Source organism: Pristis pectinata, chromosome 17 (genome assembly GCF_009764475.1).
Source record: "Pristis pectinata isolate sPriPec2 chromosome 17, sPriPec2.1.pri, whole genome shotgun sequence".
NCBI classification, from domain to species: Eukaryota; Metazoa; Chordata; class Chondrichthyes; order Rhinopristiformes; family Pristidae; genus Pristis; species Pristis pectinata.
Window position 1 is genome coordinate 4,852,276 of NC_067421.1, and position 25,388 is coordinate 4,877,663.

At 43.7% G+C, this 25,388-nt stretch overlaps 1 protein-coding gene across 3 annotated transcripts in view; it reads left to right on the top strand.

Moving 5' to 3' along the window:
• si:dkey-91m11.5 (PH_BCR_vertebrate and RhoGAP_Bcr domain-containing protein) overlaps positions 1-25,388 on the top strand; it is a 362,049-nt gene that overhangs the window by 280,683 nt on the left and 55,978 nt on the right. For all 3 annotated transcript variants that reach the window (XM_052032051.1, XM_052032049.1, XM_052032050.1), the window contains exons 14-17: positions 709-783; positions 3,382-3,479; positions 7,036-7,167; positions 10,229-10,288. In XM_052032051.1, the coding sequence (XP_051888011.1) occupies positions 709-783; positions 3,382-3,479; positions 7,036-7,167; positions 10,229-10,288 (365 nt within the window). The remainder of the gene's footprint in view (positions 1-708; positions 784-3,381; positions 3,480-7,035; positions 7,168-10,228; positions 10,289-25,388) is intronic.

Here is a 25,388-nt window from a genome sequence, read left to right on the forward strand (position 1 = left end):
TAATTTTGTTTAATTCTTCCCACGTTTCCATCAACTCCCTCCAGATTTTACCACTCACTTACACACCAGTGGAATTTACGGTAGCCAATTAACCTACCAACCGGTACTTCTCTGGAATGTGGAGGTAGACTGGAACATCTGAAGGAACGCACACAGTCAGGGAGAGAAAGTACAAACCCAACACAGACAGCACTGGAAGTCAGGATTGAAGCCAGATCACTGGAGCTGTGAGGTAGCAGCTCTACCCACTGTGCCACTGTGCAGCCCCAGAGGTACTGGGCAGAGCAGACCATCACTGTTTGGCGGAAAATACATACCATTGAGGTTGGCAGTTTTTACCATGGAAGTTTATACAGCTGACATTTAATCCAGAAATAATATCTAATTTGATTGGAAAGTGATCAATTAAGAAGGAACTATGACAGTATAAGAGAACTGAAAAACTTCTATATATCCACAGTGAAGTGATTGAACTTTGCTTCATTAGGACCAAAGAAGTAGGGATAGGTGTAGACCATTCAGCCCCTCAATCCTCCTCCACCATGCAAGATACTTGCTAGATCTGACAGGTGGCTCTTCGGGCAAGTTATTTCACCAGATGATTTTGTTTATTCAAATAACGATGAAAGAGGTGATTTAATTACTAGTGGTGCATCTGTTTGTTGTGACTCTCTACAATGCATTTCATTGTCCCTTTGCTGCCCACAGATGACGAATCTCCTGGCCTTTATGGGTTTCTGAACGTAATCGTTCACTCAGCTACTGGATTCAAACAGATATCAAGTGAGTTATTTATGCTTTGCTTTAATCTTTAATTTTTGAATACTGAGCTCACACTGTTTGTTTTATAAAACATACAGTCCTGTAAATTTCAAATTCTAGTAAATTTTACAGTACATGCATGCTCGGGAGCTTAGGATTTTAAGTTTTCCTTATAATCTTTGCTGAAAGCATTTTCTTTGGTGTTGTACTTGCAATTCTCGTCTCAGGGTGCATCTCCGGGTTGTCATTACACCAATATCATCTACAAAATCTCAGAGCAAAAGTAGGGAAGGTGGCCAAGCCAACCTGTGCAGGCAGGACTTGTTTTCAACGATGAAGGACATCACAGCCAGATCCAGTTCTAAGCTGGTCCTACATTCCCACTTTATCAACTGCCCTACAGAGCCAGAGAGCCAGATTCATTTCCAGCCTGGGATACCGTCTGTGTGGCGTTTGCACATTCTCGCTGTGATTTCTGGGTTTTCTCCCACCTCACAAAGATGTGTGAGTAGGTTGGTTAATTGGCCACAGTAAACTGCCCCAAGTATGTAGGTGAGTAGTACAGTTTGGGGGGATTTGAAGAGAATATGAGGAGAATGAAAAGAAAGGGCTCATTATAGGATCAGTGTAAAAGTGTGGTTGATGGATGGTGCAGACCCCGTGGGTTGAAGGGCATGTTTCCATGCTGTATCTCTCTGTGACACTATGACTCCATGTGATGCATTTCAGAACAGAAACTTAAGCTCTTCAGCCCTCTCTAGCCCAAGTATGATGGGGTCACCTCTAGCGTTTACAATTGTTGTCTTAGCCCAGAGCAGAGCTCAGGAATGAAACCCTGAGTGCTACACCTGATGCTTCTTTTACTTACTAGACCATTGGGAAATCTAACATTCTGTTCTTACCTTATTTGAATGTATTTCAACATTGATCACGTATGCTGCAGGGTAACTCATTGGTCAGGTTTCATTCCATAATCATTTCAGTTGTCATCTTATATTTTTTTATCCTTACATTTTTCATTCTATAACTCTCTTTTTATGCAATTTGTTTCTGTATGTATTTATTCAGTGTTTTGTAATTTAAGAAAGATTAAACTTTGGTCTTCATGCTTGGCTAGATGGTGTGTCTTTGCCATGCTTGAATAGAGCTTTACCCATGAGCTCTGTGCTTGTTGATCTACATCCACATCTCTGTTGCCCATGTCCTAACAGGGGATCAAAGATAAATCCTTGAAGGACACCAGAGGTAAGCAGGGAAGAAGCCATTGTAGCTGAATTTGTGACTTTGACTACACAGAGAAGAATCAAACAATGAGTCCATGCTCATCCATTCTTGCAGCTGTGCATGTGCCCAGGCAGAGCCTGCAGCAGGCCTCTAGAATCAGCTCCCATCATAGAGAGGGCAGGATTTGGGGAGAGGAAGAAGGGGATGATACTTGTTGATGGGAATAGGATTAGTTCAGATGGGGAGAGAGAATGGGAATGGAGGAGAGTGGGTGGAAGACCAGTGGCAGGAGGGGAAGGACAGGGGTTCAGTGAAGGGCGGAGGCAGTCAAAGTGACAGAGAGAGAACAGAAAGACGCCGGACCTTATGAATAGTGACTTCAGTTGTGGGTTGTCAAATTAACAGCAGTTGTGTACACATTTGCTTTGCATGTTTGATGTAAATGTGCAATAGTTAAAAGCAGAGTCAGAAATATTTTTGCCTTCCTGTGCAATGCAGCCCACGTTTTCTGCCCCGGCCTCTCTGCTGCACATCCACATTGTACGTATCCAGATCAGGTTCCAAAACATAGTTGCCCGGATGCAGTTCAGGATGGAACAGTAGCTGCAGAATAGAAAGGTTGAGGAGTAACTGCCTGTGGAATGGCAATGACACCCTTGCCTTGGAGAGTACATAGAAGGTAATAAATGAGTCTGAGATACTTGTTGCAAGGACAGAAGGAGATACCTGGAGATATATGTGGTTAAAAATCAGTTTGGTGGAACAACTTGAAGGTTAAAATGAAGTGAAAAGATAAGCAGTGTCCCAAGGAGATATGTATTACTAAAATAATGTTGATTCATAGAGGAAATAAGATTACTCTGCAGTTAAATGAAATGGTGAATATGTGGAAAAGCCGCCTAAAGGCAACAAAAGCATCATTTCAAATGTTAAAAAGTGATAGGTGCACCTTTTGGAAGGTAAGTTGAGAGAGTGAGGGAGATAAGATATGATTTGACTTCTAAGAGTGGTTCAGTGAATATGAACATCTATTTCCACCCTGTATGGTCTTCTGTAGTTGGAATATTACATAATTAGGTCAGAGCAGGAGAGAAATTGGGTTAGTGAATTGCTGTTACTAATGCCAGACAGGTTGCCATTGTCCCTGTGGTTAGCATTATTCCTGCAGGGAGTCATGGGGAAAATTCTCCATGGTTTAGTCTCCATTTCACCTCCCTCAAGTGTTAACGTTGCAAACACTGGAGAGGTTGGTTCATGAGGTTACATTGTAATGAGAACTGGTGTGCTTGGCTGACCTTTCTCTCTTTTTGTATGTTAATGGTATATTTTGCAATTCAAAGTGTTGTACTAATAAGCATCCACATGTCCTGAAATAATTTCCTTGATTTTGAACAGATTTATACTGCACTTTAGAAGTAGATTCATTTGGTTACTTTGTTAACAAAGCAAAGACAAGAGTCTACAGGGACACATTGGAACCAAACTGGAATGAGGTGAGTCTTCACTGAAGTTCTGTTCATAACAACTGACTGGAGCTGACTGTTCCATCTAGACATCTAGATTGTAGTTGGATGCATGTAGTTTTCTTCCACTTCACAGACAAGGTCTTAAATTAGGGGGAGGGCAAATTTCACTAACATAGGGAAGACTGGAAACATCTACGGACAGGTAAGTCCACATCTGCATAGTCGGAAGTGTTCAGAGAAGAAATAACAAGAGCTCAGGGCCAACATGTCCATGTGAGAGTGATAGCCAAAAGTAACAAGGGAACCCTGGATGTCAAGGGATAGTGAGAGTTGGATAAAGGTAAAAAGGAAGCATGTAACAGGTATAGGGAACTAATGACGGGCCTGTCATGAATATAAGAAGTGTAGGAAGGTGCTTGGAAAGGAAATTAGGAAGGCTAAGAGAGGGCAGGAGAAGTCACTGGCAGCCATCTTCCTTTGTGCAAGCTGTGACTCCAGCCAATGGAATTTTTTTCCCTTTGATGCCAGTTGACTTCATTTTTACCAAGGCTCCTTGATTCAAGGTAGGTTTGGAAAGGAATAAAGGTAGTTTAGACATGGAGGAAGTCAGATTACAGTATGACCTGAAAAAAATGGACTGGGTGAGTAGTCACTGGCAGGTAGTTGACAGCTGACAAGTGGGAGCCAACCAAAAGTGAAATCAAGGGGGTTCAGGGCCAAAGTGTTCCCAAAGGCTAAGAAGGCAGGTCCAGGATTCCCTGGATGTCAAGAGATATTGAGGGTTTGATAAATATAATAAAGGAAGCATATGGCAGGAATAAAGCACTGAGAACAGGGGAGGCCCTTTGGAATATGGAATGTTTGTGGGAGGGTGTACTTAAAAAAAAATTATGAGTGCAGAGGGTCTACAAAATATCACTGTCAGAAAATCCCAAGGCAGCCTATGTATATTAAAAGCAAGAGGTAACCAGCGAAAGAGTAGGGACCAAAGGGGCACTCTGTGCATCAAGCCAGAGGATGTATCATCTCAGTTCAGTAAGGAGGAAGACATTGTTGGAGATTACAGGGAAGGGAATGGGATATTCTAGAGCATGTTAACATGAAGAAGGAGGGTGTATTAGCTGTTTTAGTGGGTATAATGATGGACAAATCTCCAGAAACTGATGTGATGTAGCCCAGGCTGCAATGGGAGGCAAGGGAGGATATTGTAGGAGCTTTGACAAAAATTTTTAAATCTTTTCTGGCCACGGGTGAGGTGCCAGATGACACTGGAAGACACCAAATATAGGAAGACACCAGGGATGTGACAGGCAATTACAGGCTGGCGAATCTAACATTAATCATAGGGGAGTTAATGGGAAAAGTTCTGAGAGACAGGATTCATCTACATTTGGAAAGGCATGGTTGTTCAGGGATAGTCAGCGTAGCTTTGGCAGTGGGACACATTGTCTGACTAATTTGATTGACTTCTTGAAGACGTTCCAGATTATGTTGATGAGGCAGTGCAGTTGATATAGTCTACCTGGACTTCATTAAGGCCTTTGACAAGGTCCCACATTGAAGGCTGGCTTCAAAGGTTGGAGCCCATGGGATCCAGAGCAAGTTGGCAAATTGGTGATTAAGTTGGCTTGGTAATTGGAGATGGTGATGGTGGAAACCATCACCATCTCCATCAATTTTATGATTGGAAACCTATGACTAGTGGTGTACCACGGGGATCAGTGCTGAATCGTTACTGTTTGTCATGTGCATTAACAGTTTACACATTAATGTAGGAGGTATGGGTAGTCAGTTTGATGACATGATAATTGATGGTGCTGCTGATAGTGAGGAGCATACAGAATGACATTGATCATTTGGTAAGATGGGCAGGGCAATGGCAGATGGAATTTAATCTTGTTAAGTGTGAGGTGATGCATTTTGGAAGATCTTGTAAGGCTAGGACATACACAATGGGCCCTCAGGAATAGTGGTGTACAAATCAACAGATTCCTAAAGGTAAATAAGCTGGTGAAGAAAGCATCCCTGATGCTGGCCTTCATTGGCTGAGGTAGAATATAAGAGGTGCTGGTACAACTTCATAAAACTTTGGTTAGGCTACAACTGGAATATCGGTAATTGGTTTATTATTTTCATTTGTACCGAAGTACAGTGAAAAACATGTCTTACAAACCGATCGTACAGATCAATTCATTACACAGTGCAATTACATTGGGTTAGTACAGAGTGCATTGAGGTATTACAGAGTGCATTGATGTAGTACAGGTAAAAACAATAACAGTACAGAGTAAAGTGTCACAGCTACAGAGAAAGTGCTGTGCAGGTGGACAATAAAGTGCAAGGTCACAACAAGATGGATTGTGAGGTCAGAGTCCATCTCATCGTATAACGGAACCGTTCAATAGTCTTATCACAGTGGGATAGAAGCTGTCCTTAAGTCTGGTGGTACGTGCCCTCAGGCTCTCGTATCTTCTACCCTGTGGAAGAGGAGAGAAGAGAGAATGACCCGGGTGGGTGGGGTCTTTAATTCTGCGGGCTGCTTCACCAAGACAGCGAGAGGTAAAGACAGTCCAAGGAGGGGAGGCTGGTGTCTGTGACGCGCTGGGCTGTGTCCACAACTGTCTGCAGTTTCTTGCAGTCCTGGGCAGAGCATTGCCGTACCAAGCCGTGATACATCCAGATAGGATGCTTTCTATCATGCATCAATAAAAGTTGATGGGAGTCGAAGGGGACAAACGGAATTACTTTAGCCTCCTGAGGAAGTAGAGGTGCTGGTGAGCTTTCTTGGCCGTGGCATCTACGTGGTTTGACCAGGACAGGCTGTTGGTGATGTTCACTCCCAGGAACTTGAAGCTCTCAACCCTCTCGACCTCAGCACCATTGATGTAGACAGGTGCCTGTACACCGCCCCCTTTCCTGAAGTCAATGACCAGTTCTTTTGTTGACATTGAGGGAAAGGTTGTTGTCATGACACCATTCCACTAAGCTCTCTATCTCCCTCCTGTACTCTGACTTGTCGCCATTTGAGATACGGCCTACAACAGTGGTGTCATCTGCAAACTTGTAGATGGAGTTAGAGCAGAATCTGGCCACACAGTCGTGAGTGTATAGGGAGTAGAGTAGAGGGCTGAGGACGCAGCCTTGTGGGGCACCAGTGTTGAGAATAATCGTGCCAGAGATATTGCTGCCTGTCCTCACTGATTGCGGTCTGTTGGTTAGAAAGTCAAGGATCCAGTTACAGAGGGAGGTGTTGAGTCCTGGGTCTCGGAGTCTGGTGACATTTGCTTGGGATTATTGTACATAAGTACATTGAGGTTGCACAAAAGGAAAACAAAATAATGCAGAGTACAGTGTTACAGTTACAGAGAAAGTGCAAGGGCCATGACAAGGTAGATTTTGCATTATTATCTATTATTATTAATAATTATTAATATGCTCTATTATGCTCAGTATTTGCTAACATTTCCTTTGCGGAGGTGAATCAAGACATATCAAAAAGGGGAAATAGTAGTTAACAATTCATTCCCTACAGCTCAAACTTCTGCAGTTTATTTCTACATTTGTAATTTATTCATTTTTACAGGAATTTGAGATAGAATTAGAAGGCTCTCAGACTCTAAGAATTCTGAGTTATGAAAAATGCTACAACAAAACCAAGCTTCCCAAAGAAGATGCTGAAATTACCGATAAAATCATGGGGAAAGGGCAGATTCAGGTAGGTCCATGGTATCCCGACTACAGATCTCTGGTTCTTTGAATGTTTAGTAGGTCAACTGGAAACTTTTGCATTCTTGACTTTCATCTAATCATTTTTAATGTACATTTTCTTTAACTTACAGAATTTGATGTAATTAATGACGGACTTGAATGTCATTACTATGATTATGCCACAGTGGTATAACGGCTATTATATTTTTGTCAGTACAAGCTATCATACACAGTATTTTTCAACAAAATGTTTTGCTTGAAAGATCAGTGAGTTTTGGGCAGACAAGAGGATGTCTTTTCACTGATTGATGGTTCTCCAGCAGTAGTTTATGTTTATCTCAGTATGTGTCCTTGGCAACAGTCTATACAGCACTAGGTCCTATACATGGATGGCATCAGCATCTTCTGCTCAGAACCACTGCTGGTCCACAGTTTAGTGAACAGCATAAACTTTGCGTGTGCCTTGCACTTGGTTAAGTGCAACTCAATGCTTGGCCATTCCCAGTGCTAATTAATTTACCAATTCCAAACCCCCTTCCCCTACTCAGAGTTCAAATTTTTTTCAAAGAATCCTGTTTCCCAGGTTATTCAAGTTAAATAGAATCTTATTTCCAGAGATTTCAAAATGTAAGGGACAATGCTTGAGAAAATTTCTACACAAGAATAACTGATCAGATGCCATTACTGACCATCTGCTCCACTTCTGGACTCAACACTTGTCCAGGGGTATCTGAACTAAGGAACAATTTGTATCCAGTCCCTCGGCTCTACACTCGCTACACACGGCATTTGTAACCTGGATTGAAAGAAGTAATTGAACATAAGTGGATTTTTCCTCCTCATTTTGATTAATATTAATGTTTTTAGTTCATCTGTTTCATTTGTGTCTTTAATATTAACTACATTTTTTTTTACATTAATTTTTAACCTTTTCTATCTTTTCAGCTGGTTTTAGGTTTGAAATACCTGTGACAATGAGTAAATGCTGGCCTGGCCAGAGAATCCCAGATCCCAAAAAATGAATAAATAACTAAAGGGACTTGCAGCTGTTTTGTGGAAGTTGGTCAAAAGGGATGGCAGGGATTTTAGGGGTTTTAAAAATTCTTCAACATTGCACGCAACCAGATATGTTCTTTGAAATACAACTGGGTGTTTGGAAACAGACAGGTAGCAAAACTATGAGACATGTCCTCTTCAATGCATGCTTGCACCTCCTCACCTCCCACATACATGTGCCCTACTTCATTTTCTTTGTACACAGACCATCAGGGTAGAGAATTATTTGCTTCTGATCCAATTCTGTGGGACAGGTGCTCGGTCACTCTGGGAGTTGTCCATAAGGGTCCCTCCAACCCATAGTTAGTTCCTCTCTCTCACATTCATCCCCAAGCCAAGCTCTTGAATCCTTTCTCTTTCACTTACCTCTCCAAACTCCTGCACACTCTCTTTTCCCCCTTCCCCTTCCAGTCCTTGCCCCACTCTCCAACTCCTGGATATTTGCCTTCTTCTGGGTTGAGGCCACAGTTTGCTCTCATACCCCTTGTCTTCTCCAGGGGATGGACAGCCATCCCCATTTATAATCATAGGATAGTGGAAATGTACAGCATGGAAACGGACCCTTACGGCTCTCGTTCATGCCGGCCACGATGTCCATATTTCTCTACTCCTTTCCTATCCAAGTACCTGTCTAAACGCCTTTTAAAATCTGTAATAGTATCTGCCTCCACTACCTCCTCTGGCAGCTCAATCCATGTAACCACAGTCCTCTGGGTGAAAAACTTAGCTCTCCTTTAAATGTCTCCCTCTCACCTTAAACCTGTGCTTCTAGTTCAAGACTTCCCTGCCCTGGGAAAAAGATTCTATCTATCATCGTAATTTTGTAAACCTCTGTAAGGTCACCCCTCAGCCTCCTATGTTCCAGTGAGAGTAACTCCAGCCTATCCCATCTCTTCTTATAACTACAGCCCTCCATTCCAGGCCACATCCTGGTGAATCTTTTCTGTCCTCCCTCTATTGCTATCACATCCTTCCTGTAGTGTGGTAATCAGAACTGTACATGACACTCCAAGTTGTGTCTAACCAATGTCTTGTACAAATGCAACGTAATGTCCCCAGTCTTACCAATTTTTGTGCCGTCTGCAAACTTTCTAATTGTAGCACCTACATTCTCATCCAAGTCATTTATAACATATAAACAACAAAGGTACCAGCGCCAGTCCCTGCAGTACACCACTTGTTACAGACGTACAGTCAGAGAAACACTATCCACTACTCCCTCACCTCCTATCACCAAACCACTTTTGGAGCTGGTTCACCAACATTCCTTGGATCCCCTGTGCCTTAATCTTCTGGACCAGCCTACCATGCGGGACCTCGTCTAAAGCTGTACTAAAGTCCATTTAGACAACATCTACTGCCCTGCCTTCATCAAGCTCCTTGGTTACCTCTTCAATAGACTTAATCACTCTGAGACATTCTTGACCCTAACACCAGGGAGACAACACACCATCCTGGAGTCTCACTGTTGGCCACAGAAATACCATGATTGTTGATTCCCCTATTACTACTGCATGTCTAGACTTTGGCCTTCCCTGCTGTACATCAGAGCCAGTCACCGTGCCATCAATTTGAGTGTTGCCCCTTTCCCCTGAGAGGCCATCCCTCCCCAACAATATCCAAAGTGGTGTACCTGTTAGAGAGAGGAATAGTCACAGGGGACTCATGCACTGCCTGCCTGCCCCTCCTGGGGGTCACCTATCCATTCTTTGGCTGAACCTGAAGCATGACCACCTCCCTGAAACTCCTATCTGTGATACCTGTGCCTCGTTCTCATGTTTTAATGCTTCCATGACCATTAAATTCTCCCCACACACTCACACACACACACACAAGACCCCTACACATACACATGTGCACAGACACACAATCACATATACCTAACTCTACCCACACATATACGCAGGCAAACTTATTCTCTCATACACACACACACACACACACACACACACACACACACACACACACAATGTTAACTTGAACGGTAAATAAAACTCTTGTCTTGTTTACAGCTGGAACCACAGGCATTACAAGATAAGGATTGGCAGAGAACTGTCATAGGAATGAATGGGGTAAGTTGCAATGTTAAGCTGCGGCGCAAAGATAATTTATAATACTTTGTGTATTTCCCTGTCAAATATAATCTAACAATGTTTGTATGGAGCATGGTGATATTGTGTAACTATGAAGGCAAGGGTTTATTGAGCAGATTATGTCACTGATTTGCACATCCCTAGCAGATTAGGCAGATTTAATTTTCTTGTTAGATTCATTCACATTTAGGGGAGTATGAAGTAGATTTCTGCTGAGATGTGTGAAAACAAACTTGCCAATGTGAATTGAATTGTAAGAGAGAACTGGTACAGTGGACCAGGACAGTCAGAGATTAGGAAGCAGGATAATACAGAAAACATTTTAAGAAAGACCAAAAGCAGAAAATGGATAGGAAGGATGAGGAAACAGATAAAATGGTAATCTATATAAAACTAAATCGAAAAGGATTTCCAAAGCAATGAAAGCAGAATCAAAGAGAGGGCAAGGCCATGCTGAGACAATAGGATGGTTTGAGGGACGGTATCAGAATTAGAATCAAATAAACTTAAAAGACAAAGATATTTGGTTTTCTAACATAGTGACGCTCAGGGGATACCAACAGTATCAGCAAACAAAATATTACAGCAAGATTATGATAGACAGCCAGTATTTTTTCCTCAGGGTTGAAATGTCTAATACCAGAGGGCATGCATTTAAGGTGATAGGGGGTGATCAAAGGAGATATACAGGACAAGTGTTTTACACAGAGAGTGGTGGGTGCCTGGAATGCGCTGCCTGGGGTGGTGGTGGAGGCAAATACGATAGGGGCATACAAGAAGCTCTTGGATAGGCCCATGAATTTGAGGGAAATGGTAGGATATGGACATTGTGTAGGCAGAAGGGATTAGTTTAGTTGGGCATTTTATTACTAATATAATTGGTTCAGTACAACATCGTGGGCCAAAGGGCCTGTTCCTGTGCTGTGCTGTTCTATGTTCTAGGAGGAGGCTGTTTGGCATGCATTTGCTGGCTGTCTGTAAAAGCAGTCACGTGAGTCCCACATCCCTACAAGTTTCACATCCTCAAGCCCCTGTCAGATTTATGTTTGATAATATTTGTAGAATCAGTTTCCAATAATACAGAATATAGAACAGTACAGCACCTGAACAAGCCTTTGGCCCCTGTCTGTGCTGACCATGATGTCAATCTAAACTAATCCTATCTGCAAGTACATGGTCGATATCCCTCCATTCCCTGCCTGTTCATGAGCCTGTATAAATTAATGTTGAACATTACTGTTCTATCTACCACCTCCCCTGGCTGCACATTCCAGGAACCTACCACTCTGCATAAAATAGACATGCCTTGCACATCTCCTTTAAACTTTCCCTCTCACACTTAAATCTGTGCCCTCTAGTATTTCTCTCCTGGGAAAAAAGCCTCTATCTATGCCTTTCCAAATGTGGCCTAACCAAAGGTTTATAAACCGCAACATGACTTGCCAACTTTTATACTCAATGCCTCAACCGATGAAGGCAAATGTGCCGTACACCTTCTTTACCACCTATCCACGTGTTCCCACATTCAGGGAGCTGTGGACTTGCTTCCCAAGATCCCTCTGTACATCAAACATAAATAGGAGGAACATTTCAGATCTAGGCAATTCTCTAAGTGAAACAAAATTTTCCATAACAACCTGTTGTTTAGCAAATGATTTTGAATTCATGACTTCTCATTATTTACTCAGTAAAGGCAATCATTTTTAACCTTATTACCTTAAAAATGTACATTAGGTCATTTCTTAACTAACTTTGTTGCTAGGAGATCACTCCTGATATTCCCAGCTTTCCTCAGAACTGAAGCCCCCCCATCCCCAACAAGGGTAACCTTGAGGAGAGGCTTAAGGTGCTAGGGCTTTATTTACTGGAAAGGAGGAGGATGAGAGGAGACATGATAGAGGTATATAAAATATTGAGAGGAATAGATAGAGTAGACAGCCAACGCCTCCTTCCCAGGGCACCAATGCTCAAGACGAGGGGGCATGGCTTTAAGGTTATGGGTGGGAGGTTCAGGGGAGATGTCAGGGGGAGGTTTTTCACCCAGAGAGTGGTTGGTGCATGGAATGCACTGCCTGGGGTGGTGGTGGAGGCAGATACATTGGACAGGTTCAAGAGTTTGTTGGATAGGCTCATGGAGGAATGTGAGATAGAGGGATATGCGGGAGGAAAGGGTTAGATAGTGTGAGGGTGGTTTGATGGACGGCACAACATGGTGGGCCGAAGGGCCTGTTTTGTGCTGTATGGTTCTATGGTAACCTTCCTTCTTTAATCTTCCAAAGGCCTTAATGTCTCTTCTGAAGCCTTTAATATTCAGAACTGCAAACAATACTTAATCTGAGGCCTAAACTTCTGCCATGGTTCCTCCACTTATAATTCCAAATAATCTTTGTTTTTGTATCATGTCAATGTGCTACTTTTAAGGATTTGTGTCTCTGGACATCAAGCTATCCCTGTTCATCTGAGCTTTTCAATGTAATACCATTTAGTTAGAACTAATGAATTGATGTTAGGTTGTTCAAATACTGTTCCCTGGGTTAGTTAATAACTCAAAGGGCCCTGCCAAAAACATGGTGTGGTTTTAGCACACTATCCACAAGGTTCAGTATCCACAGTGTGGACTTCGGTAAACAAGCCATTTTGGTGAGGTTGGCGGAGCGAAGAGGAAAGTCACAGTAATCGGGGACAATTGTAGTCATGGTGACAGATGCGGTTCTCTGCAGTCATTAATGTGAGTGCTGAAGGCTGTGTTACAAAGAGTGACCCAGCTGCCATGGCCCATGTGGGAACTAGTAATAGAGATGGGACAGAAAAAGAGGTTCTGCTGAGGGATTATAGGCAGCTGATTTCTAAATTGAAAAGCAGAACCACAAAGTTTATATTTTCTGCAGTACCACCTGAGCTACATACAGATTGGCATTGAGTAAATAAGATCCCAGAGTTGAATGTGTGGCTCAAAGAGCGGTGTGGAAGGAATGGGTTTTACTTCATGGGCATTGGCACCAGTTTAGGAGAAGGAGAAAGCTGCTCTTTTGGGATGTCTTCATTTGAATTAGGATGGGGCCAGTGCCCAAATGATTTGAGGATTTAGATAAAGATTCAAATAAAATGGTTGGTTGGTGGGTGGGTGGATGGGTGCAGAATCTGGAGCAGACAAATTTAGAAAGATTTGGTTGGCATGGATGAGTTGGGCCGAAGGGCCTGTTTCCATTCTGTATAACTCTATGACTCTATTAAGAGAAAGAACAAACCAAAAGTGTAGGGCAGCGTAATTAGCACCTACGCAGAGACATCTATCTTCTCTACACTCCCGATCTTCAGATCTAATAGGAAACTGTTCAACCTAGCATTACCTCCTCTTCACAACCAAGGTTGCCCCAGAATCAGTAGTTGAGCAATAGTAGACAGGGCACTTTTGTGTAGGTAGGCTTTCAAAGACAGTAAAAGTAGGAACGATTAGAGACAAAGGTGGGAAGCTGTGCCTGGAAGCTGTGGAAGTGGAAGGGGGTGAGGTCCTCAGTGAATACTTCTCTTCAGTATTCACCAAGGAGGGGAGCCTTGATGACGTTGAGGACAGTGTTGGTAAGGTTAATGTTCTAGAGCGTGTGGATGTCAAGAAAAAGGATGTGTTGGAGCTGTTAGAAAATATTAGGACAGATAAGTCCCTGTGGCCTGACAGAATATTCCCCATGCTGCTACACGAAGCAAGGGAGGAGATTGCTGAACCGTTGGCTAGGATCCTTGAGTCCTCGTTGTCCACGGGGATGGTACCAGAGGACTGGAGGGTGGCAAATGTTGTCCCCTTATTCAAAAAAAGTAGTAAGGATAGTCCAAGGAATTATAGACCAGTGAGCCTTACATCTGTAGTGGGCAAGCTGTTGGAAAGGATTCTCAGAGATAGGATCTATGGGCATTTAGAGAATCATGGTCTGATCAGGGACAGCCAGCATGGCTCTGTGAAGGACAGATCGTGTCTCACAAGCCTGATAGGGATCAGCTCTGGGTCCTCTACTTTTCATGATTTTTATTAATGACTTGGATGAAGGGGTAGAAGGGTGGGTTGGCAAGTTTGCAGACAACACAAAGGTTGATGGTGTTGTGGATAGTGTGGAGCATTGTCGAAGATTGCAGAGGGACATTGATAGGCTGCAGAGCTGGGCTGAGAAGTGGCAGATGGAGTTCAATCCAGGAGGTGTGAGGTGGTACACTTTGGAAGGACAAACTCCAAGGCAGAGTACAAAGTTAATGGCAGGATTCTTGGTAGTGTGGAGGAGCAGAGGGATCTGGGGGTTAATATCCACAGATCCCTGAAAGTTGCCTCACAGGTGGATAGGGTAGTTAAGAAAGATTATGGGATGTTAGCATTCTTAAATCGTGGGATTGAGTTTAAGAGCCGCGAGGTAATGATGCAGCTCTACAAAACTCTGGTTAGACCACACTTAGAGTACTGTGTTCAGTTCTGGTTGCCTCATTATAGGAAGGATGTGGAAGCGTTAGAAAGGGTGCAGAGGAGATTTACCAGGATGCTGCCTGGTTTAGAGAGTATGGATTATGAGGAGAGACTAAGGGAGCTGGGGCTTTACTCTTTGGAGAGAAGGAGGATGAGGGGAGACATGATAGAGGTATACAAAATATTAAGAGGAATAGATAGAGTGGACAGCCAGCGCCTCTTTCCCAGGGCACTAATGCTCAATACAAGAGGGCATGGCTTTAAATTAATGGGTGAGAAGTTCAAGGGAGATGTCAGAGGGAGGTTTTTTACCCAGAGAGTGGTTGGGGCATGGAATGTGCTGCCTGGGGCGGTGGTGGAGGCAGGTACATTGGTCAAATTCAAGAGCTTGCTAGATAAGCATATGGAGGAATTTAAAATAGGGGGATATGTGGGAGGAAGGGGTTGAATGGTCTTGAGCGAGGTTTAAGGGGCGGCACAACATTAGGGCCGAAGGGCCTGTATTGTGCTGTACTATTCTATGATTCTATGACAGCTCACTAACTGACACAGAAGGAAGGATGGGCCTACCACTCAGCTGTTATACTAACCTGCCCCTGCCATACAACACAGTCCACTGAAAATATAGGAGAACAACAAGACCCTAGAAAATGTGGGCCTACTCCCATATGTCAGGAGCCTCCCCCTTCATCACCTTCAGTGAACAAGCACAGTTTTTGGCCAACTAAGGAAAAAACACAATCTTCTCATACCTTGACTCTATCCCGTCTCCCTTCCCACCTACATCCGGGACACCTTGCAAACCCTCCACAAGTTTGACAAGTTCCAATTCCCTGGCCCGACTACCACATCTTCACTATGGATGTCCAGTCTTTATACACCTCCAGGAAGGACTTAAAGCCCTCTGCTTCTTTCTGCAACAAAGATCCAACTAGTTCCCCTCCACCGACAATCTCATCCGCCTGGCAGAATCTTTTCCTTACCCTGAACAACTTCTCTCTTGACTCCTCTCACTTCCTACAAATCAAAGGTGTTGCCATGGACAATGCATGGGCCCGAGCAACACCTTTCTTCTCGTTGGCTACATGCAATGGTCTTTGTACTAAACCTACACTGGTACCCCTGCCAACTCTTTCTCCACTACATCAACAACTGCATTGGCACTTCTGTCTGCACCTGTGCAGAACTCATCAATTTTTTCACCTTTACTACTAACTTCCATCCCGCTGTCGAATTCACTTGGACCATCTCTGATATTTCTCTTCCTTTCTGGATCTCTCTGTCTCCATCTTAGGAGACAAACCTTCCCTTGACATTTACTATAAACCCACTGACTCCCACAGCTACCTCGACCACACCTTTTCCCACCCTGCCTCTTGTAAGGATGCCACCCTTTTTACCCAATTACTCCATCTCCACCATATCTGTTCTCAAGAAGATGCCTTCCATTCTAGGACATCTGAAATATCTTCCTTTTTCAGGAAGTATGGCTTCCCTTCTCCGGTGGTTGATGGAGCCCACTCTCGCAGTTTCTCCATTTCTTGGACTTCTGCTCTCACCCCACCTCCCTCCAAACACAACCGTGATAGAGTTCCCCTGGTCCTCACCTTTCACCCTACTAGCCTCTGCAACCAGCATATCATCCTTCAATGAGCCACATTTTCTCCTCCCCACCCCTTTCCACCTTCCACAGGGATCACTCTGTCCCTAAATCCCTGGTCTGCTTATCCCTCCCCACCGAACCCTCCCCAACCCCTAGCACTTTGCCCTGCAATTGCAGGAGGTGCAACACTTGCCCCTACATCTCCTCCCTGACCACCATCCAGGGACCTAAACAGTCCTTACAGGTGAGGCAGAGATTCATGTGCACCTCCTCCAACTTCATCTACTGCATTCGGTGCTCCCGATGTGGCCTCCTCTACATCAGCAAGACCAAGCACAGACTAGGCGACTGATTTGCAGAGCTCCTGCGTTCTGTCCACAATGGCCATCCTGAGCTCCCGGTTGCCGGCCATTTCAGCTCCACTTCCCAGACTTTCTACTCTGCAGCATGAGGCCAACACAAACTAGAGGAAGAACATCTCGTATTCTGCCTGAGTAGTCCACAACCCAATGGTATAAATACTGAATTTTCTAATTTCAGGTAGCCCTTACCTCCTTTACCCCCTCAGTTTCCCTTCCAATCCCTCCAGTCCTCCCATTTTATCACTTTTCCCATATCCCCATCACCCACTTCATCCCTCTTCCCCCTCCTGGCTCCACCCACCTACTACCCACACATTTTACCCACTGGACTCCTCTGCCCCATCCTCTCCATTTGGTTCCATTTGCCCTTCACCCCTCCCCTAATGGTTTCCCATTATCATCTTCCTTGCTTATCAGATTCTAGCACTGTGTTCCTGCTCATCACCTTCCTGGCTGTCTCCACCACCATCCTCCTCTTCTCCCCACCTGGCTCCATCTGCCTTTTTTTGTCTGTCTCCATCTATCATCCACCTGCCTCTGTCTCCCAGCTCCAACCCTTCCCCTCCCTAACTGGCTTCATCTGCCCATCATCCTTCACCCCTCCTACTGGTCCCTGTCTCACCACTCCTCTTCTCCTCTTTATAACAGCTATCTCCCCTCTCCATTCTCAGTCCCGATGCAGGGCTTCGACCCCAAATGTCGACGATTCCCTTCCCCCATAGATCTGCTCGACCCGCTGAGTTCCACCAGTAGATTGTTTGTTGCTCCAGCTTCCAGCATCTGCAGACTCCTGTGACTCTAAGGAAAAAAGTGTCTTGAAGTTCCTGTTGTCAAACCCAGTACAAAACTCATGGTCTACCAGCTTGTCATGATTCCAGTGACTTGGACTAGTGACCCTCAAAGCACTTTATCTGCAAATGTCTCCAAATCCACTGGAAGGATAAGGGAACCAACATCAGTCTCCTCTCCTGTGCCAACATTCCCACACTGAGACCCTAATTACATTCAGTCAGTTCCAAGCCACATTACAAGCCCAGCAACAGGCTCCCAAAACAGACACTCCTTTCCATTTCTATCACAAGTGGACTGAAGAAAACATTCAAGGGTTTTTTCAAAGCCTCCTTGAAAACTGCAACATTCCTGCCAACTCTTGGGGAGTACCTGGCCTGTGATCACTCAGAATGGGAGTGGGAAGTGGGAGCTCACAGAAGCCCAGCATAGATGGTGGAAGGAGCACACCTCCTCCCAAACTGGTCACTTGCCAGCACCGCCAAGCAGCTCCTGCGCCATCTGTGGCAACATCTACAGGTACCACATAGGTCTCACCAGTCACCTTAGAACACACCAGAGTGTAGAACCGCAATGAAGCAAGTCATTCTGTCTCCAGAGGGACCATCTTAAAAGAATTTACCTGGCATTAGCATCAGAGAAGGGAAAAATTGGAGAAAAAAGACCGAATTAAAGACTCATTATCTGAACGCATGCAGAATTCATAACACGATAGGTGAATTAATGGTTCAAATGGAAATAAGTGGGTGTGATCTGTTAACCTTACAAACTGACCATGGTTGAAAACTATATACCAGAAGGGAAGAGGAGGCAGTGTAGCCCTGATATTAAGGGATTGAATATAGGTAGTGGAGAGGAAGAACTTTAATTTGAAAAATAAAAAAAATGGAATCATTTTGAATGGAGCTAAGAAACTGTAGGGGGAAGAAAACATTGGTATGAGTTGTATTTATGCCCTAAATCATTAGTGGTAACGTAGGGCATAGTATCAGTAAGGAAATTAGAGGTGCACGTAACAAGGAGGACTTTACACGTAGACTGGGCAAACAAAGTTAACAGAGGCAGTATGGAGGATGAATCCACAAAGATCTTTTTTTAAATCAGTGTATTGAGGAATCAAAGAGGAAACAGGATATAGTGTATTAAGAAAGGGTTAATTGATGACCTGGTAATTAAGAGCTTTTGGAAAATAGTGATTCTAATTTCCTATAAAAATTGAAAGCGAGTTAGTTCAACCTGAAATCAAGTGCTAATTCTAAATAAAATAAATTGCAAAGGCATGAGGTGCAAGTTGACTTAGGTAGATTGGGAAATGACTAACAGTTAAAGACTTGGTACTGAATTTATAAATGTACATATTCCTGAAAGGCAAAAGAAGTGCAGTTATGGCTCAAAGGAAAAGGCTCCTATATGTTGCTGAACAAAAATACAGAAATCCTGAGGACTGAAAAAATGGCAGAATTCAGCAAAGGAGATATTGAAAAGGAAAGGGAAAATAGAATACAAGGCATGCTGGCAAGAAACATAAAAAAAACTAAAAAGTTTCCATAGACATGTAAAAAGGAAATAACAAAAAGTGTGGGCCTCACAGACTGAGTCAGAAGAAATTACACTGGGCAACAATGAAATGGAATGGAAATTAAACAAATATTTTGTGTCTATATAACTATACAAGTACAGTGGAGCGCTAAAGATCTAGACCGAACGAGGAACTCAAAGGAATGAGCATTGGTTAAAAAAAAATAATATTGTAGAAATGACTGAGACTGAAAAGTCATAAATCACCAGGAGCTCGTGACACGCATCCTAACATGTTGAAGGTAGCAGCCTTGGAGATGTTGATGCATCGGTTGTCATCTTCCATTCCACAGATTGTGGAATGGTTCTGACACATTGGAAAGCAGCTTCTGTAACCACACTATTTAAGAAAGGAGGGAGAAATCAAACAGGAAACAACTGACCAGTTTGTCTGACATCAACAGTCAGGAACATGATGGAACCTATCATTAAGTAAGTGGTAATAGGGAGGTTAAAAAACAATAATCGGGCAGAATGAGAATTAGGGAAGGAAAATTATGTCTCACAAACCTGCTGGAATATTTTGAGGTTGTAACTAGCAGAATAGAATAGAGTGAAGGCAGCTGATGTGGTATATTTGGACCAAATTAGAAGAGCACGATATTTGTGGTATGTGTTTGAGGATCAGTTCACAGAGATGGAATAAATTGGTCACTTTTGTGTTGTGAGGCTGTGATAGAACATAGAACAGTACAGCACAGCAACAGGCCCTACAGCCCATGATGTCTGTGCCGAGCATGCCAAAACAAACTAACCCCATCTGCCTGCATATGGTCTGTATCCCTCCATTTCCTGCCTGTTCATGCGCCTGTCTAAATACCTCTTGAACGTTGCTATTGTATCTGCTTCCACCACATCCTCCAGCAGTGCATTCCAGGCACTTACCACTCAGTGTAAAGCTAAAACTTGCCATGTATATCTCCTGTAAACTCCAACCGCTCCCCCCACCCCCCCCCCCCCCCCCCACCACCACCTTAAAGCTATACCCTATAGTAGTCAACATTCCTGCTTTGGGAAAAAGACTCTCTGTACTCCCTATCTGTGCCTCTCATCATTTTATATACTTCATTCAGGTCGCCTCTCAGCCTCCAACACAGAGAACACAATATTAGGAGCAAGAGGGGAGCTAGGGAAAGGGTAGGTCCAGTCAAAGGATAAAGTTCATGAGTGGAGTAAGAGGAAGTGAGCAAGTTCCTTGATGAGCACTTTGCATGGGTGCTCACCAAGGAGGAGGACATGGATGATGGTGAGATCAGGGAGGGATATGTTGATAGTCTAGGGTATGTCAATATTAAGAAGGAGGAGGTATTGGGTGTCTTCTAAAACATTAATGTGGATAACTCCCCAGGGTCAGGTGGAATCTATCCCGAGATACTGAGGGAGGCGAGAGAGGAGATTACTGGAGCCTTGACAAAGATCTTTGTATCCTGTTTAGCCAGAAGGTACCAGAATTGGAGAATAGCCAGTGTTGTTCCTTTGTTTAAGAAGGGCAGCAAGGATAATCCAGGAAATTATAGGCTGGTGACTCTTACATCGGTGTCAGGAAATTATTGGAGAATGTTCTTGGGGACACGATTTACTCACATTTGGAAAAGCATGGACTTATTGAGGATAGTCAGCATGGCTTTGTATGGGGGGATGTCCTGTCTCTCAAACTTGATTAGGTATTTGAGGAGATGACAAAGATAATTGATGAGGGTAGGGCAGTGGATATTGTCTACGTGGACTTTAGTAAAGCATTTTACAAGGTCCCTCATGGTGGACTGGTCCAGAAGATTAAGTCACGTGGGATCCACGGTGAGTTGGTAGATTGGATCCAAAGTTGGCTTGGTCTTAGGGTAGTGGTAGAAGGGTGTTTCTCTGACTGCAGATCTGTGACCAGTGGAGTTCCACAAGTATCAGAGCTTGGATTCTGTTGTTAGTATTTATATATAAATAATTTGAATGATAATGTATATGGTCTGATGAGTATGAGTGGTAGGTGCCTGGAATGAGCTGCCAGGGGAGGTGCTGGAAGCAGATACAGTAGCAATATTTAAGAGGCATTTAGACAGGCACATGAGTAGACGGGATATAGAGGGATATGTGCAGGCAGGTGGGATTAATTAGATTGGGATCATGGTCGGTGCACTCTTGGTGAGCCAAAGGCCCTGTTCTATTGCATCTTTATATATTCCAGCATTTTCCCTACCACTGACATTAGGTCCTTGTTTTCTCTCTCTCTCCTTTCATAAATAGTGGGATCACATTTGCTCCCCTTCAATTCACAGGAACAATTCCAGAACCTATAGAGCAGCAGGAACCTATAGAGAACATACACTCTCTCTAAAGTCACCTCATTCACAACTCTGGATTGTAGGTCTTCAGATCCTTGGTACTTAACAGCTTTCAAGTACCATTTCAAGTATTTTCATTAAGGATCAGGTTATTTTCTTCAGTTCCTTATTCTCACTAGACCCTTGAATCTCTAATATATCCTACAGGTTCAGTGTGTATCCTTCCATGATGCCAAACAAAATTAATTATTTAATTCCTCTGCCCTTTCCTTATTCCTCATTATATATTCTCGTCTCTGTCTATAAAGGGCTCATATTTGCCCTCACTCAGTTTTCTCCTTTTAACATGGCTGTAAAAGCTCCTACATTCTGTTTTATGTTTCCCGCCAGTCTACTCTCACATGCCATATCAACCTTCTTTATCCATTTCTTGGCCCTCTGCTGAGTTCTAAAGTGCTCCCAATCCTCAGGTCTAATATTACTGTGGGCACCTTTATAACCCCTTCCTTTGGTTTAATACTGCACTTAACTTCTTTTGTCAGCCCTAGGTGAATTATTTCCCTTTTAGGTCTCTGTGCCTTCAAGGAATATATTCCTATTGCAACCTACACATTATTTCTTTTGCATGCAGCTTCAACAAGGGTGTGGATTGGCACATGGGATTACGACATTATTGCTATTAGTGAGACTTGGATGCAGGAGGGGCAGGACTGGCAGCTTAATGTTCCGGGGTTCCGTTGTTTCTGACGTGGTAGAGGGGGAGGGATGAAAGGAGGAGGAGTGGCATTACTAGTCAGGGAAAATATCGCAGCTGTGCGTAGACAGGACAGCCCGGAGGGCTCGTCTACAGAGGCCATATGGGTGGAGCTGAGGAACAGGAAAGGTGTGACCACACTAATAGGTTGTATTATAGACCACCCAATAGTCAGAGAGAATTGGAGGAACAAATCTATAGTGAGATAGCAGACCGATGAAAGAAACAGAAAGTTGTAATAATAGGGGATTTTAACTTTCCACATAGTGACTGGGACTCCCACACTGTGCAAGGCCTGGATGGTTTGGAATTTGTCAAATGTGTTCAGGAAAGTTTTCAATATATCACAAGATCACAAGACAAGGGAGCAGAAGTAGGCCATTCGGCCCATTGAGTCTGCTCCAAGGAAATGAGGAAAAAAAGAAAAAGAAATGAGAAATTGGGAGGGGGGGGGGCAGGTGAAAAAATAAACACTATTCTAACCCCAATTTCCAGCCTTATCCCCATATCCCTTGATACCCCGACTATTTAGATATCTATCTATCTCTTCCTTAAACACCTCCAATGATCTGGCCTCCACTGCTGTACCTGGCAAGGAATTCCACAAATTCACCACCCTCTGGCTAAAGAAATTTCTCCTCAACTCTGTTTTAAACCTGTACCCTCTAATTCTAAGATTGTGCCCTTTGGCCCTGGACTCACCCACCAAGGGAAACAGCCGAGCCACATCTACTCTGTCCAGTCCTTTCAACATTTTAAATGTCTCTATGAGGTCCCCTCTCATTCTTCTGTACTCCAGTGAGTACAGTCCAAGAGCCAACAAACGCTCATCATACGTAAGCCCTTTCATTCCAGGAATCATCCTCGTAAATCTCCTCTGAACCCCCTCCAACATCAGCACATCTTTCCTAAGATATGGGGCCCAAAACTGTGCACAGTATTGCAAATGAGGCCTCACTAGTGCCCCATGGAGCCTCATCAACACTTCCTTACTTTTATACACTATACCTCTCGAAATGAATGCCAACATAGCATTCGCTTTCTTTACCACCGATATAGAAATACCAACAAGAGAGAATGCAGTACTTGATCTCCTATTAGGAAACCAGACAGGTAAGGTGTCAGAAGCATGTGTAGGTAAGCATTTTGGGTCCACTGACCATAATGTCATTAGTTTCAAGTTAATTATTGATAACGACAGGTCTGGTCCTCAAGTTGAGGTTCTAAATTGGAGAAAGGCCAATTTGGTGGAAATGAGAAAGGATCTAGGAAGAGTGGATTGGGATGTTGTTTTCTGGCAAGGATGTGTTCAGTAAGTGGAAGGCCTTCAAAGGCGAAATTTTGAGAGTGCAGAGTTTGCATGTTCCTGCCAAGATTAAAGGCAAAGTTAACAAGCATAGGGAACCTTAGTTTTCAAGGGATATTGGCGATCTGGTTAAGAAAAAGAGACAGGTGTATGGCAGGTATAGGCAACTGGGAACAAATGAGGTACTTGAAGAGTATAGAAAAAGTAAGAAAATACTAAAAAAGGAAATCAGGAAGGCAAAAAGAAGACATGAGGTTGCTTTGGCAGATAATGTGAAGGTAAACCCAAAGGGTTTCTACAAGTATATTAAGAGTAAAAGGATAGTAAGGGACAAAATTGGTCCCCTAGAAGATCAGAGTGGCCGTCTATGTGTGGAGCCTCAGGAGATGGGGGAGATCTTAAACAGTTTTTTTCCATCAGTATTTACTCAAGAAACTGGCATAGAGGGTATGGAAGGAAGGGAAACAAGCCATAGTGTCATGGAACATATAGAGATTAAAGAGGAGGAGGTGCTTGCTGCCTTACAGTGAATAAAGGTAGATAAGTGCCCTGGGCCTGATAAGATATTTCCTTGAACATTGAGGGAGACTAGTGAACTAGTTATTGGTTATTGGTTTATTATTGACACTTGTACCAAGGTACAGTGAAAAGCTTGTCTTACAAACCAATCGTACAGGTCAATTCATTACACAGTGCAGTTACATTGAGTTAGTACAGAGTGCATTGATGTAGTACAGGTAAAAACAATAACAGTACAGAGGAAAGTGTCACAGCTACAGAGAAAGTGCAGTGCAATAAGGTGCAAGGCCACAACAAGGTAGATCGTGAGGTCATAGTCCATCTCATTGTATGAGGGAACTGTTCAATAGTCTTATCACAGTGGGGTAGAAGCTGTCCTTAAGTCTGGTGGTACGTGCCCTCAGGCTGCTGTACCTTCTACCCGATGGGAGAAGAGAGAATGTCCCGGGTGCGTGAGGTCTTTGATTATGCTGGCTGCTTCACCAAGGCAGCGAGAGGTAAAGACAGAGTCCAAGGAGGGGAGGCTGGTGTCCATAATGCGCTAGGCTGTGTCCACAACTGTCTGCAGTTTCTTGCGGTCCTGGGCAGAGCAGTTGCCGTACCAAGCAGTGATACATCCAGATAGGATGCTTTCTATGGTACATCGGTAAAAGTTGGTGAGAGTCAAAGGGGACAAACCAAATGTCTTCAGCCTCCTGAGGAAGTAGAGGCGCTGGTGAGCTTTCTTGGCCATGGCATCTACATGACTTGACCAGGACAGGCTGTTGGTGATGTTCGCTCCCAGGAACTTGAAGCTCTCAACCCTCTCGACTTCAGCGCCATTGATGTAGACAGGTTCATGTACACCACCCCCTTTCCTGAAGTCAATGACCAGCTCTTTTGTTGACATTGAGGGAAAGGTTGTTGTCATGACACCATTCCACTAAGCTCTCTATCTCCTTCCTGTACTCCGACTCATCGCTGTTTGAGATACAGCCTACAATGGCGATATCATCTGCAAACTTGTAGATGGAGTTAGAGCAGAATCTGGCCACACAGTCACGAGTGTATAGGGAGTAGAGAGCTGAGGACGCAGCCTTGTGGGGCACCAGTGTTGAGAATAATCGTGCTGGAGGTATTGCTGCCTATCCTCACTGATTGTGGTCTGTTGGTTTGAAAGTCAAGGATCCAGTTACAAAGGGAGGTGTTGAGTCCTAGGTCTCAGAGTTTGGTGACAAGCTTACTTGGGGTTATTGCATTGAAGGCAGAGCTGTAGTCAATAAACAATAGTCTAACTTACGTGTCTTTACTGTCCAGATGCTCAAGAGCTGACCGTAGGGCCAGGGAGATGGCATCCGCTGTAGACCTGTTTCGGCGATAGGCAAATTGCAGTGTGTCCAGGTTGTCTGGTAGGCTAGAGTTGATGCGTGCCATGACCAACCTCTCAAAGCACTTCATGATGGTGG